The sequence below is a fragment of the Castor canadensis genome, chromosome 9, assembly GCF_047511655.1.
Source record: "Castor canadensis chromosome 9, mCasCan1.hap1v2, whole genome shotgun sequence".
Taxonomy (NCBI): domain Eukaryota; kingdom Metazoa; phylum Chordata; class Mammalia; order Rodentia; family Castoridae; genus Castor; species Castor canadensis.
This window is the reverse complement of record NC_133394.1, coordinates 154,824,391-154,839,808: the sequence shown is the minus strand read 5'-3', so window position 1 is coordinate 154,839,808 and position 15,418 is coordinate 154,824,391. Positions and strand designations below refer to the sequence as shown.

Genomic DNA, 15,418 nt, shown 5'->3' with positions numbered 1-15,418 from the left:
TACAACATGTCAGGGTTTGAACCTGGCTTTGCCGCTTGACACCTGTGAGATTTCAAGGTCGGAACTTAAATTCTCTGATCCTATGGTACTCTCTGTAAAATAGGGTTAGTACTACCTGTCCTCTAGGTTTGCAGGGAGGATCAAAAAGCAACACACAAAATGGCTTAGCCAAGGCTTGGCACAAGGCAAGCAGCCTCCAGGCTGGATTCTGGAAGCTGCCAGGCAGTGAGATGGGGCTGATGTGGGAAAGGATGGAGAGAGCACAGTGGGGTGAGCTTAGTGGGCTGTGCTTAGAACCTGAGTGCTTGCATACCTGCTGCATTCATGCAGAAAAGAGGTAGTAGGCTGGGGAAGGACACTGAACTTAAGGAGGGGCCTGAGCTTTGAGGCCTCAAAGCTGGCTCCTCACTTCATTCACTCCACAACCATTAGAGGTTTTTAGGGGAGAGGTTTTTTTTTTGTCTTTTCTTTTTTGGTGCTGGGATCGAACCCAGGCCTCACACATGCTAGGCAAGCGCTGTACCACCTAGCTACACCCAAGCCCCATTAGAGGTTCTTAAAAAAAACTTTAAAAAATCGACATGAGTGAGCAGAGAAGCCTAGGTGCTGCTCCTATATTCCAGAGGCCTCTGCATCACCTGGGCAGGCGAGGCAGCCCAGGATGCCTGAGTGGGTATCCCTGCGTGGTCCATACCCCAGAGGCTCCTGAGCAGCTGTCAGGCAAACAGGCTGATGGTCAGGAAGAGAATTGACTATGTTTCCATAAGTGGAAACACAAAGAAAAGCAAACCTCACATTTGGTAGCTCACCCACTTTAAGGCCATGAAGTTAGATAATAATCTGACATTTAAATCAAATGGTCAAACAATTTAAATGGCAACAGATCAATTCAATTTACCTTTTCTCTATAGAAAGCCAATAATCTCTTCCTGTGTTTTTCTTGAAATTCTGAAACCTGACAAGAAGACACATGTCAGCTGTTAATGAGACAGGGATTACTGTACATTTCTTACAGACGTGGAAGTTTAGAAGGCACACTGAGTGGAATATAGCACACTGTTTTGTTTTGATTTTCTTCCCATCCTTTTCTTTGGCAGTACTGGGGTTTGAACTTAAGGCCTCCTGCTTGTTAGGCGGGCTTGAGTCATGTCCAGCCAGTACACTCTTCCCCAGTAGACTCCTCTTCCTAGGGACAGACACCAGTTTTGCTGGGCTGGGTGCTGGCTGCTGCCAGTGGCCAGCCACTGCTTGCACAGAGGTTGCAGCAGTGAGGGATGTTGCAGGCTGGTCAAATGCAGATGCAGGTGACTTGCTCATGGTTAAAGTCTCCTAAGTACCATTTGCTCCCCCAGCAGCCTTTCCTGTTGGAGCGGGACAAGCTCCAACAGGATACATGCTTGTATCTTGAGCTGAATACCTGAGACCAGTGTGAGTGAGTGAAGAATAGTCTTCAAGTCACTCGGAGAAAGTCATTTCCTATGACAGTTTCAGAAAATGGTGCCAACCATGTGAGGCAGTGAACTGTCACTGCTTCACCTAATTCTGCCACCTCTCAATGTGAGGTCCACAGGCAACCAGGCTGACTGTGGGTTCAAGTAGAACTTAAAGTTACTTTCCTGTAAATCTTGGCTCACACTTTGCTTCCTCCAGCAATCTACTGATAACAACGGAATGAGCTACATTCTCCCCATGGCTCATCAATCTGGTACAATAGAGGGAGGCTACGCTAAGGAAAGGAACAACCCCCAGCAGATAGGGCCTGAGTTCCCATCAGCTATGAGAGAAGCTATGTCCAGAAACAGGCTGTGTTAGGAGCCTGCCTTCAGGTCAGCACAAATGACACCTTCTTCAGCTTCTGAGCTATGGCTCTGCATTTTTGGCATGACTCAGTCTCCGGGACTCTGAGGAGCCTTGGCTTTTTGAGACAAGCCAGCAACAATAGCCCAAGGGCTGCCCATGCAGACCACAAAGAACAGAAAGAAGAGACTCCTAAGGCCACTCTGCAGGAGTCCTCTTTTCCTTGCTGGTGTCACAGGCCACATACTCAAGCACTTTCCCCCAAGGATGCTGGGAGGTCTCCCATCCTCTTATGTCAGGTGAATACTTGTTTTCACCCCTCAAAGCCCAGCTCCAACGGCCAGTGTCAGAAACTTCTACCTGCCTGCAGGTGGGGTTCTGCAGGTTTGGCTCCCCCCGCAGGATGGTCACCGTAGCAGACGTACCTGCCACTTATCACAGGGGCTAGAATCACACCTGGACTAAGTAAAGCTGTGACCATAGGGGATTTGCTTTTCCTTCCCTTTCTACCTCAGACTTGTATAGGAAAGGCCAGTCAATGCCATCCCACTTCTAGACCTAACGGGCCAGGTGGAACTGGGAGGCATTCTGGCAGCAGACTGATTGCACCTTTAGCAAAGATGAGCCCAAGGGCTGGTGGAGTAGCTAAAGCAGTAGGAGAGCCTGCTTTGCAAGTGTGAGGCCCTGAATTCAAAACCTCAGCCTTGGAAAAAAAAAAAAAAGATGAGCCCAACAGCTACCAGTCTTCTGCATTATTCCTCAGTGGGTCCCACGCCTGTGGGAAGAGGACAGGAACTTTATGTGCTACCCCTAAGCAATGCTAAGGCATTACCATTAGGAACCATGACAGGGACAGGCTTTTCTGCAGTATGTGGTATCTTTACCAGGCAGAGTGAGAGCTGCTGACATGCTAGGCACTGGGGTCTAGCAAGGCCTGTTGATGGGGGATACTACTCTTCTTCTGGCAGGGTGGTTTTTAGATAACTAGGACCTGGTGGGTAGCATGCAAGCCTCTGTGGCTTGCCCTGTCCCATTCAAGTCAGATGCTGATTTCACAAGGCAAGTGTGTCTGCAGCAAGGAGGGGGCTGCAGGAGAGGCATCTTTGGATCCCAGAAAGCTCACCGAGGGGAGGGGATGAGCTTGGGCTTCTGGGGAGGAGGGAGATAAGCTGCCAATGGGTCTAGTCCTTGGAGTGTTGAGTCCAAAGGACCCTCTTGTGAATGTGGGGGCAGCCCAGACCCCCATTTCCATGTGGCTGGGTCTTTTGTCCTACAAACTCAAGCTGTCCCTAGTTTCTCTGGCCTGAACTCCAGCAAGGTGTTATGCTCCAGAGACTAGAGATGCTGGCTATGACCTCTTCTGAGAAGACTTTATTAATAAAACAAAATGAAAAAGAACTGTGAAGGCTGGGCATGGTGGCTTATATCTATAATCCCAGCCCTTATGAGGCTCAGGCAGAAGGATCATCAGTTCCAGGCCAGCCTAGGTTACATGGTGAGACTCTCAAAAAAACAAAAATAAGTTGGGCCCTGGTGGCTCACGCCTGCAGTCCTAGCTACTCAGGAGGCAGAGATCAGGAAGATCGCAGTTCAAAGATAGTTTGGGAAAATAATTTGTGAGACCCTATTTTGAAAATATCTAACAACACAAAAATGGCTGACTTTGAGCCCTGGTACTGCAAGAAAAAAAAAAAACAAACATCCAAAACAAAAAGGAACTATTAGTCTTTATCTTGCAAAAAATGTGCCTCTTGGATTGGGACAGAGGATTGGAACAACCCAAGAGCTGAGAAAGCACCATGCTGGACCAGGTCTGCTCAGACACTAGGAGAGCTGCCCAGGCCTCACACAACTTTGTCCTCAGCCCAACTGGTGAGAGAACCAGAGAGCAAAGGCCATGAGACAAAACAGGCTGAAGATCAGTTTCCCCAAGTGCATCTCAAATTCTTGGAGCAGCACAGTGGCAAGGTATTTTGTGTGAAGGGTCTGGAGTAACAGCTGCTCTGGCCAAACATTTATTTATTTCATTTATTTATTTCCTTGCTGTGGCCTCTGCACACTAACCTGTTCCTGCTTTTACTGGGGCTAGCACCTGACTGGCAGACTGAGCACTGACCAGCCCTTCTTGGGGCAGAGGCTGTGCAGACAGGAGGGGATCCCAAAGTCATCAGAAAAGAAGGTGTCTCATTGTTAAGAAGGAGGTCAGTAACTGACAGGGCCAAAGACCTCAGCTGGTCCTTGCTGAGATGGCTTTCTGAGGCTGTCCTGGGGCAGATCCCTGGGCCTGGGCCAGCAATGCTAAGAGTTTTGGTCTAGGCCAGCTGTGCCTTTTTAAAGTTACTGAGGACTCCAAAGAGATCTGGTCCATGTGGGTTTCAACTGTCAACATTTACCCTATTAAAAATGGAGACAGGCAGAATATTAAAATATTAATTCATTTAAAAATAACCCATTGTGTTAATATAAATAACAAGCTGCACCATCATATTGCATATCCTCTGGAAACTCCACCCCATGCTGGTTTCTTGTAGGGCTGGGGACAGACGCCAGGGCCTTGCACATGCCAGAAAATGCTCCACCACTGAACCACATGCTGACTTAGTCCATGAGGCAGTTTCACCCACAAGTGGAGATAATTGGGCAGAGCCTGCATTGTCCTGGGCTGGGGCCGACAGGCTCTGCGTTCCTGGCAGATACGACAAGACAGGAATGGTGTGCTGTCTACTCTCCTGAGAGGTCCCAGCCTCTGTGGAGGCTCCTCTGTGGTTTTGATACCTGCAACAGCCTTTGTGTTTTACAAACTCAGGTGACTTTGGGCCATGAAGGCTCTTGGCCTGAGTGTGAGTCCTATTGGATAGAACAGAGAAGCTATGCAAGTATGTTCTGGTTTGGTGCTCCCTTTTTGCCCACCCTCTGTTCTGGGGCCTCTTTAGCTGACGCTTGGTTTCTGTGTGTCCAGCCTCTGGTGCTTCCTTGGAAGATGAGGTTAGGCACTGTCTGAGATAGGAACTGTGCTGGTTCAGCCCTAGTGCTCTGACAGTTCAGACATTACTGTGGACAACAGCTTCCCAGAGAGGGCAAGGAGGTGGTGGAGCCCTGGTTGGCCATAACCTGAACATGAGCGCCAACAGCCAGGAAGAACATTGCTGGATCAGTAGGGTAGGCACATACTCTTCCTAGGCTTCTGCTTCAGGTGGAGCCTCTTCCCCTTGGGGAACGTGGGAGGTGGCCAACAGCGAAAGCTGCATAGTTAACAGAAAGCGGACAGGAGGGATGGGCTAGGGACTAGAGGAGAGCCCCATTCATGGACAGCCTTCCCTGAAAACCAGTTGTCCAATGGTTTCCATGGAGGTAAAATATGTGACATGGGACCTATGGTTAGGCACCACGGATGCTGACACAAGGCACTAGAGGCTGAGAGTGGGAGAGACCACCATAAGTACAGGCAGCACCGTGTGGCACATGATGCATGTGCTGGTGGGGACAAGGGTAGGAAGAAACAGGCAAAGAGAGGAGAAGCTAGCAGAGAACTAGGTCTCCCAGGAGTCAGGGAGAGTGCATCAGGAAAGCAGGAGTCTTTGGAGCCACATGCCACCATGACAGGAACTAAGCAGGGATATGTAGTCCTGGGCAACCATACGCAACGATCAGCTTCAAAAGAAACCTGCTGCCCTGAATTGAAAGCCTGACCCAAGCAGGAGTTTATTTCCAAGCCTGAGATTCTTAGGGTCATAACTATGAATACCAGTGGGGCATCCTGCCCAAAGGAGCCCAAAGCTGAGTGGAGCTCACATGTGTCTCAATGTCACAGCAAAGCATAAACAACAACAACAAAACACATCACATGGATAATGTCACAGCTGAAAACTTTTATGCAGTAAATGCTTACCACTGAGAAGATGAAAAGAACTCATGGAGGGCAGAAAATCTTTGCCCACCCCACATCTCCAAGAGACTGGCCTCCAAACCACACAGATTGCAGAACCTCTAAAATGTGTGCTCTGGGCATCACAGAGCCAAGTCTCAATGCCACTACTCACCTGGGAGGTCTCCTTGGAGTACTTCTTACACAGACCATCTATGCGCATAAAGAACGTCTGGATATCAGAGTCGGTCTGAAGAGAAAGCAAATGACTCTACATTTATTGATTCTAATAAAGGCAAAAAGGGAGAGGTAACATTTTTTCAGACAAATAAGAACTGAGAATCAGCACTAAAAGAAATAATAAAAGGAATTTGAGAGGACTTGTCACCAAAAGATTGCACCAAGAGAAGTAATAAAAGGAACTCTCTGCAGGTAGGAAATGATCCCTGATGGAAACAGAGTTCAGGAGGCAGCAGGGAGCAGGGGAGAAGCTACAGGCAGCAGTGTGGAGTTGTGAGTTAGCACACAGCGAGAATCTATATATTGTCAGAGGAGGAGCAAGAAAGTGAGAGGTGAACCAAGAGAAAGAACCCTGCAGTCCCTGCACCACTAGGAAAACCCAATTTATATCATTCTCTAAAAGGTCAACATTACCTATTGTAATATCTGGCATAATCGCTGTCTTAAACCATACTGTGTTATCACAATGAAGATCAAAACCTGTATAATTTATGAAATACAGAAGAAATTTCTCACATTGCTGGAGCAAGGAAGTCTACCATCCAGTGCTGGCTTTTGGCAAGTGTCAACCCATGATGGAAGGGCAGAAGGGGACTCACAGCCTTAAGCTGCCTAAAATTTACACTGTCCATCCACGGAGTGGAGCCTCATGACCTAAACCTTCCACCAGGCCTACATCCCAACACTGCTGATGAAGGGGAGTTAAGCTTCCCACCACATGTAACATTGCAAACCACTGCAGTCATAAACTAACGTCTTCTTGATCTAAGTGTTGGCTATGTTCTGATCATGAAAACCTCATTTTGGACTTTCCTATGTGTTAAGCGTCAATAAAGTTAATATAAATAACTAAAAATTCTCAAATATTTGGAAGCTAACCAATATATTTCTGTGTAACACATTAAGTCATAGAAGAAACCTTTCAAAACTGAAAGATGATAAAACTACAATAGCTAGATACATATAACGCAGGCAAAGATGAACACAAAGGGAAAGTTATAACGGTACTAATGTAAACATTAGAAAGGAAAGGTTGGAAATTGGTGCTAAGTACCTATTGTAAAGAACAAGAAAAGAGGAAATGAAGCCAGACATGATATAAGCCTGTAATCATAGCACTCTGGAGCCTGAGGCAGAAGGCTAGAGTTCAAGGCCAGCCTGGCCTACATATTGACATCGTGTCCCAAAAACACAAAAGAGGAAATGATAAATTAGCAAAACAGAAAAAAACTAAGATCAATAGAACAAAAATTAGTTTTCTGAAAATACTAATAGTAACCAATAATTAGTAAGACTGGTCAAGAAGTCACAATAGCCATTGTTGAAATGAAAAAAAAATTACAGATCTTACAGACATTAAAAAGGATCATAAATACATTGATAAGAAAATTTAACATTAGGTGAAGTACACAAATTCCTAGAAAAACACAGCTTACTTAAATTGACCCAAGAAGAGTCAGGAATTTTGGATAGTCCCATACCTAATAAAGAAATCAAATTCCTAGACAAAAGGCTTCCCACAAAATCCCTTACAGGACCAAATATTATAACTCCTGAATTCTACCACACCATTAGAGAAATAAAACTAAATTACAAAAAATTTTCAGAGAAAAGAAAAAGAAAATCAGTTTTAACTCCTTTTCTGAGGTCACATTAACTATTATCTATCAAACTTGAAAATGGCATCACAAGAAAGGAAAATGACAAATCTAGCATTCACATGAACACAAGTACGCAAAGTCCCAAAGTCGTGCCAGGTGAAGGAGCATGAAGAGGGTGCACTACCTAGGCTGCTGGGCCTTTTATCACTACAGATAGAACTATATCACCTGGAGTTCAAAAGCAACCGGCAGCTTCTCCATCCCATGGGGCTTCCATCTCCTTACCATCGCCATTGCTTTCCATTTCTGCTTGAAAACCAGCCATGCCCATCCTGAATTCATCTGTTCTTGTGGCTCCTCAGGAAGGCAAATTCACAGTCACATCCCTCTAATCTGCACTTGCCAGAAGCATCTGGCTTTTCCCCAAGGCTTAGCTGCCCTCCTGCATCCCACAGGCATCTGACCAATATAACAGTGGAATTCTATTTCATGTGTGCAACAGCAATGGCCTACTTCAATGACAAATAAATTGACATATAAATATATATCAGCTGTTAAGGGACAGAGCCAGGGTCACTTTTTGTATAGACAGACATTAGTCTGTCACACTGGTTTGTTTTAAAGAAAGAGATCAGAATAGAAACCATCAGTGGGCACTACACTTAGTGAAGAAAAACACCATTTTTTGAATGGTGTTCCTGGGCAGCACACACAAATGCACATACACTGTGTGTGCCACATCACCCATCCCTTCCTTCTGCAAGTCATAATCAAAGAAGCCACCATCCCAAAGAAGCTGGGATGGCCTCCCAAGGAGCTGACACTCCAGAGACCTAATGTGAAAGTTGTGGGGTGGAGCCTGTGCTGAGAGCACACCCCAGTAAGAGGCAGCAGAAAGGTCAGGCACAAGGTAGAAGCGCCTGGCTGCGTGGCTACAGGAGTGGTAGCAGGTCAGGGCTGCCAGCCTTGGGTCAGGAGACTGAGAGAGACCAGGCCACAGAGCCTCCAGGCATGAGGGGCCTTTGGGTTTCACTCTTGGACTTTGGGATTCAGGGAGGTACAATCTGACCTATATCCAAGCAGATGCCACTGGCTGCAGAATAGAGAGCAGGAAGGACTAGCAGCTCTGGTGAGGTGGAGCATCAGGCAAGGAAGATGTGGGTTCAGAAGAGACTGCTAAGGGAGAAGCCCACCATCTGCGGGCTGATGGCTTAGAATGTGGGTGTGAGAAAAAGAGCAGCAGGAATGACCTTGATGCTTTCAACAGCTTCACTCACTCACTCACACAGAAAAGACAAGCACCCACAGAACATTAACAATCACCATGTATTAAAACATAATGTGGCCGGGAGCTGGAGACTCATGCCTGTAATCCTAGCTACTCAGGGGGCAGAAATCAGGAGAATTGCAGTTCAAAGTCAGCCTGTGCAAATAAATACTTCATGAGACCCTATCTTGAAAATACTCAACACAAAAAAAGGGCTGGTGAAGTGGCTCAAGTGGTACCGTGTGCCTGCCTAGCAAGTGTGAAGCCCTGAATTCCAATTTGAGTACCACCAAAACAAAAATTCTGGTAACTAAAAAAGATACCATACAGTCTCTGGTTTCGGTGCCATTAAAACTAAAAATTAAGCACAGAAATGATAAAATCTACCAACTTAGAAATTAAAGAATATTAATTCAACTAATTCTTGAATTAGAAAAGAAGAACAGATTACAGCTTATTTAGAAACAATTCAGTATATTCATAGCTGAGATACATAGAGAACCCCTGTGAACACTGACTTTAGAACTAAAAATGAAGGGTAGGACTGTAAAATAGGTCCTGTGAGGAGGCAGGTACTTGTGGGAAGGAGAAGGGTAAAGAGAGGGGATAATGGAAGGTGAACATGGCGATGCACTTTATATGCTTATATGAAATAGAACAATGAAATCTTTTGCAATTGTTTTAGGTAAGGGGAGGGAGATAAGGGAGAAAGATGGTAGGGGTGAACCTAATCAATGTACAATGTAAGCATATTTAGAAATGTCACAATGAATCCCCCTGTACAATGAATGTATAATAAAATGCTTTGAGAAATACTAATAAAATAATAAAAACAAAAGCAAACAAAAAATGATTCAGAAAAGTGGTACTCAAAGTAATACAATCCACAATGTGCAGAAGGAACAGGTGGTCCTAAATACATCTACTAGGAATTTATGCCACAAAATACTCTTATAAAGTGTGGAGAGAGATTGGTAAACCTGTTCAGTGTAAGGTTTTTTGGCTCATCAAAAGAAAAACACTGAAATATTATGCAGCCATTTAAAAAGAGTGTACCCAATACATAATATCAATTGGGAAAGCATTTTTATAAAGAAATAAATCACAAACACACCCAGAACAGGTACCAAACCCCTGAATGTTTTCATGATTGGGAAATAGGATCTGGGGGATTTCCATAATCTCTAATACGGTTTTCTATATTGTTTGAATTTTTGTGCTAATTTTGTAATTTATTTGTAATAAAAATTATGATGCTTTAAAATATTGGTTCAAATACACGTTTTGGAGGGCAGATATAGAAAAGAACAATCATTTGAAGCTTAAGTTCATGCCAAAGAACAAGTTAATCTAACACATTTTACAGAAAGAACCAAAGGCACTAGTTTGAGCCAGCTGCAGCAATAACTGATTTTAAACATACATCATGAAAAACCCTCTTAATTACACATACGATGTCTATGAAAAACCAAACTGTCACCCTCTTTAAGAGCTGGCGGTGTGCTAAAGAAGTCTTTATAACACATTTCATTTGCAGGAACATGGCACAACCAACAAACTGTGAATAAGGTCAATCTATGACTAAGAAAGAAAGTTACAGTGAGGTTTTGAAAATCAAATCCTAATTGCACTTTGGTTATGTGGAAGTCTTACAGGCTCTATTTAATCTAGCAAAATGAATGAAAATTTTAGCTACCACAATGACTAAACTTTAACCTGCAATTAAAGGGAACTATGACTGTGATTAATATTCAAATTCTACAGATTTCAACTTACATGTTTTGAGAGTAAAACTGTACGACAAGGAACTTTACAAATCAAGCATTCATCCTTTTTACCTATAAAATAAAAACAAATTTAATTATGTTATACTGGCCAGTGCTTTTGAATACGTATGACCACAGACCTTAAATTGCTGCGGCTGGGGATGTAGCTTGGTGGTAGAGTGGTGGTGTGGATGTGCAAGATCTTGGGTTCAATCCTCAGCACTACAAAAAAAAATAACTGCAATGCTTCTTCAAGAAGTATGCAGGGTTACAGCACCTCAATTATTTATGTTCAGACAGGAGATGAGGCTGTGAGTGTGGATACAGGTGGACAATATACAAGGAATTCTTTTGCAAATATTCCCCAAGACAGAGATTGTGAAGACCAACAATATTGATTATAAATAGATTTTACCATGGCCGTGTGTGTGTGTGTGTGTGTGTGTGTGTGAGTGTGTGTGTGTGAGTGTGTGTGTAGATGGGGCTGGGGATTGAACTCAAGGCTAACACATGCTAGGCAAGCACTCTACCACTAAGCTAATCACAAGCCTTTTTTAAAACTGTATTTTTGATACAGGGTCTTGCTAAGTTGTCCAGGTTGGCCTTTACCTTTCAATCCTTCTGCCTTAGCTGCCCCTGTAACTGGGATTATAAGCAGGTGCTACCATGACTGGCTTACAGTGGTATCTTAATTAAAAATTTTAACTATTTACAATGAAAATAGATCTTCCAACCCCACCTGAAAGATGAGTTCTGGTCACCTCTACAATACTATAGAAGGAGTCACACATCGTGAAAGACCACTCCTCTGCTCACTAGGTACATAACTTATTGAGTCTCTGCTATCTGTGAGCCAGTTTTGGGCCAAAGCATAAAAGGTTAATATGCTTGTCTACTAATATTCCACTAACTCATCTTCAAGCTCTAAGTCTCTGCCACAGTTCTAGAGTGATTCTGGCCCAGTGTCACCACCTTCCTCTCCATGAAATTCTAATCACTATTTGGAAAACCTGGACTCTAGTGGGTACTCTCAGCATTAGTGGCTGCTCTCAGCTAAGCTTGCTATTCCCCACTCACACCCCACAAAGATGTACCATGCCCCATGGCAGCAACTCTGTGTGACCATGCTATCGACGTCCACAGCACCCAGTGTAAAATGAAGGACTCATTCCTACATTTAGCTCCCTCCCTGAGAGCAGGAAAGGCCTGGCACCCTGGCCTGCCACTTAAACCCTTCAGTGTCCTTTATTTACTAGGCAGTTTGGAGCCCAGGACCGACCTGTCACTGTCATTGCCTCCATACCCCTTTTCCTTCAGGGAGTACACTCAACCCAAAACTGGACAAGTTCAACTGCTATTCCTCTCCTCTTCCGATCCAATGCAGCCAAGAACTGGGGAAAATTCACTGAAGAGGTAGAGTCACAGGTGTTCTAGTGGTCTGCAACACTGATGGGCAATCCTTCTTGCTTTTCTTGGGTGTTTTACCCTCCTGAATCCATGTGGGGATATTCAAACAAGGAACCTCATATCATCTACTGGGAAAAAAGAAGCTCTACTCATGACCTACCTTGACCTTCCTGCCCTCTCCTCTAACTTACCTAGCAAGGAATAACCCAGCTCACTCTTCCTCCTTCCCTTCTGTCTCAGATGGGTGTCTCCTCCCAAGTCTGTGTGGTCAGGCTCATCTCAGAGCCCACAGCATCTTGCACAGAGGTGCAGCCTGGTGTAGAATGAGTGGTCACCTTCTAACAGCCTCCAGAATGGCCTCCTTCCCTCTTTTCTTACAAACACATTCAAGTTGCTCCCCTCCTAAGAACATCCACTCTCCACAGCACGTTCCCATCCCTCTGTTTTTCTCTCTTTCACTGAAGATTCTTGAGGGAGGAAAATCCCTTTTGTATCATCAAAGTCAGAAAATACACAGTGAGTGATTGCAAAGCTGACTCATAAAAACCTGAGTGTTCATGGGGAAAGAGGATTGAGAGGTGGACAGAGAAGAAGTAACTTGCAGCTCACTGACAGACAAAATGCTTGATATTTAATATATGAATAGTACTTACAAGTCAACTAAAAAGAAACACTCCAAATAAAAGGCTGTGAGGGGACCCAAATGAGCAACAAGAAGAAATGAAAATAGCCAATAAATGTATGAAAAGAAAATCCAGGCTACTAATGAGATATACAAAACTAGGGAGGACACATCAACACTGAATCTAAATGGCACAGTCTCTCTGGAGGGCAGTTTGGTCCACTTTAATGTGCATACCCAAATTTAGCAATTCCTCCCTTAGAAATGTATTTCAAAGGAAAAAAGTGAACAAGAGGTGTTTAATAGCCAAATGTCATAAAATGTGTCTTTCAGTAAGGAAAGTAACAGTAACTAAAGTATATTTTGCATAAAATGATGATACAGACTCATTTTAACAGGAGAGGTCCATGTCCTAGCAGGCAATAAAAAGAATGCCAATGGTAAACATATCATATCATTTTGTTTTTTTAAAAAAAATTGCATCTACTGGAAGGATACATACCAGAGCTTAAGGGGGACTTACGGGCAATGGATTACCGGATAGCTAAGTCAGGACTCAGAACCCCCGACCCTTTCTCCAATTTTTTGTGTGTCCCTAGATTTGATATACCTCTAACACGCAGAATCTGTGGCTTTTTGGAAGGATGAGCTCAAGCTACCAGAACCACTGTTTGGCTCAGGTTTCAAAAGCCAGCACTACCACATCCTGCACAGGCTCTATGCCAGTCACTTGCCAACACTGGGTCTTGCTGGCCTCAAAAGATGTAAGTAACACTCTTAACTCCCAACACCATGTCTCCATTGTTCTCACGTTATCTTAGGTCATAAGGGACCTCTGCCACTAATCCAATCGATAATGTCAAACACTGATCCTTTGGGCTCATTGGGAAGTCTAGTTTATTGACACCTCTACTTTCGTCTTCATACATATTTTTCTCCCATTTTCACTTACTTTCTTCAAACCACACTCTTTCCAAGACATTTTCTAGCCATTGCCCTTTTGATGCTCTCTACATTTCAGTATCTGCAATTATTATCACCACGTTATCAACTCTCCTAATATAGTCCTGGCTCTCTTGCATTCCAGACCCACACACATAACCGTCTCCTCCCTGTACAGCTCTCACAGGACACAGTGTCCAATGTGAGCTCACAAGTTTTTCATTGTCCAGCAGGGAAAACACTGTCTAGTTCCCTACCTTCCTTAACTCACTTTTGCTGAATCTCCCTAACCTCTCTCAAACCCATCACTTCTCTTTATCCTCTGGCCCCATCCCATCCCCATTACCTCTCACATACTCCACTGTACAGCTTTTCCATGAAATCTCACTCCAGACTACTTTTCATTCAGCAGCCAGACTTCCATTTCAAAGCTGAAACTCAGCAACTCTACTCCTGGTCGTTCACCCATCACAGATGTGAACCTGTGCTCACCAAAGACATTGCACGAGCATTCACAGTAGCACCATCTGTCACAGACAAATCTGGGGACAACCCAGATGCTGGTCAGTCCAACTGAGGAGTAAGTTGGGGTGTGGTTACACAGCTGTGGCACTGGACGCACTACTGCTGGCTGGCAGAGGGCTCTAAACGCTAAGGCTGGGCCAAGAGAAACGAAAGCCTCTAGGGGCTGGTGATGCACCTGTCCCTTCGCTCCTGAGCAGATTCATAGGTAGGCACCGCATTTGGTCCTTATGCGTTCCTTCAACCAAAAACGATCCTCACGTCTTGGGTTCTCTGGACGCTCCGGTTGCCGCAGAGCAGCTTTTAACCACGCACGGGACTCCAACAGGCCAGGGATCCTGCAGCAGTCATCAACCTACACTCACTTGCCCGGGGAAGGGGGTGCCCGCACATCCAGCGCCCTCCGCAGCAGGCCACCTCCCCCCATGGACACCACGCTCCTACTGCGGACACCCCTTCCCCTGGGAACACGCCTCACCCCACCCACGGGTAACCCCTTCCCAGGTAGATGCCCCGTCCTCCGTGAGCACGCCCCAGCACCCATGGACATCCCCCTCCCCCGTGGACACTCAGTTCCTCCTCACCACGCAGGCGCCCCGCCCACCCCGCCCTGACCTTTGCCAAGGCAAACGTCGCAGAACACGTGCCCGCAGTTGGTCAGGCTGAAGGACGACTTCCTGCACGGTGACTGGAAGCAGCGGTTACAGAACACCAAGCTGTCCATGTCGGGGTGGTCCGCGATAGCTCGCCCACAAGAGGCCCACGCAGCCCACGCGAGGCTCAAGACGCAGGGACACCCCTTCTGGCAGGGTGCGACGGCGGAGCGGCAGCTCTGCGCCTGCGCGGCCCCGCCCCTCGCGCCTGCGCACACGTCCGCGCCTGCGCACACGTCCGCGCCTGCGCACACGTCCGCGCCTGCGCATTGGAGCATCCCTTCCCGCCAAAACCTGCGTCGCTGGACTGTTGCGGAGATGCGGTCCCTGGAGTCGGTGAAGTGTAGACGGGAGGAAGGGTGGCCGCCTCAGGAGGGAATGGACATGGAGGGAGTCTGCGGGGAGCAGCCTTTGAGTGGGCTCACCGTGATGGGGGACGGGCAGGAAATGGGGTAACCAGAGAGACGGGGAGCCCAGGAGCCTGGCAGAGCAGGGGGAAGGAACCAGGGCGGGGGCTAGGCACGCACTTGCCTTGTCTTGATGTAGGGAGATGAGTTTCCTTTCAAAATACTACACTGCAGAAACGGCTCACTATTTTGGACCTAAAAGTTAAAACTGAGAGTTATTCTTTTATTTATTTATTTTTCCAGTATACTGGGGTTTGAACTCAGGGCCTACACTTTGAGCCACTCGCCTTTCCTTTTTTGTGATGAGGTTTTTTTTTCAAGATACGGCC

General features: G+C 45.7%; 1 protein-coding gene across 1 annotated transcript in view; it reads right to left on the bottom strand.

Moving 5' to 3' along the window:
• The window catches only part of Rnf212 (ring finger protein 212), a 60,452-nt gene extending 45,699 nt beyond the window's left edge, over positions 1-14,753 (bottom strand). Inside the window, exons 1-4 of the mRNA XM_074041144.1 lie at positions 14,645-14,753; positions 10,547-10,608; positions 5,838-5,912; positions 899-955 (exon numbers count right to left, since the gene is read on the bottom strand). Of these exons, the coding sequence (XP_073897245.1) occupies positions 899-955; positions 5,838-5,912; positions 10,547-10,608; positions 14,645-14,753 (303 nt within the window). The remainder of the gene's footprint in view (positions 1-898; positions 956-5,837; positions 5,913-10,546; positions 10,609-14,644) is intronic.
• Positions 14,754-15,418: the final 665 nt, after the last annotated feature.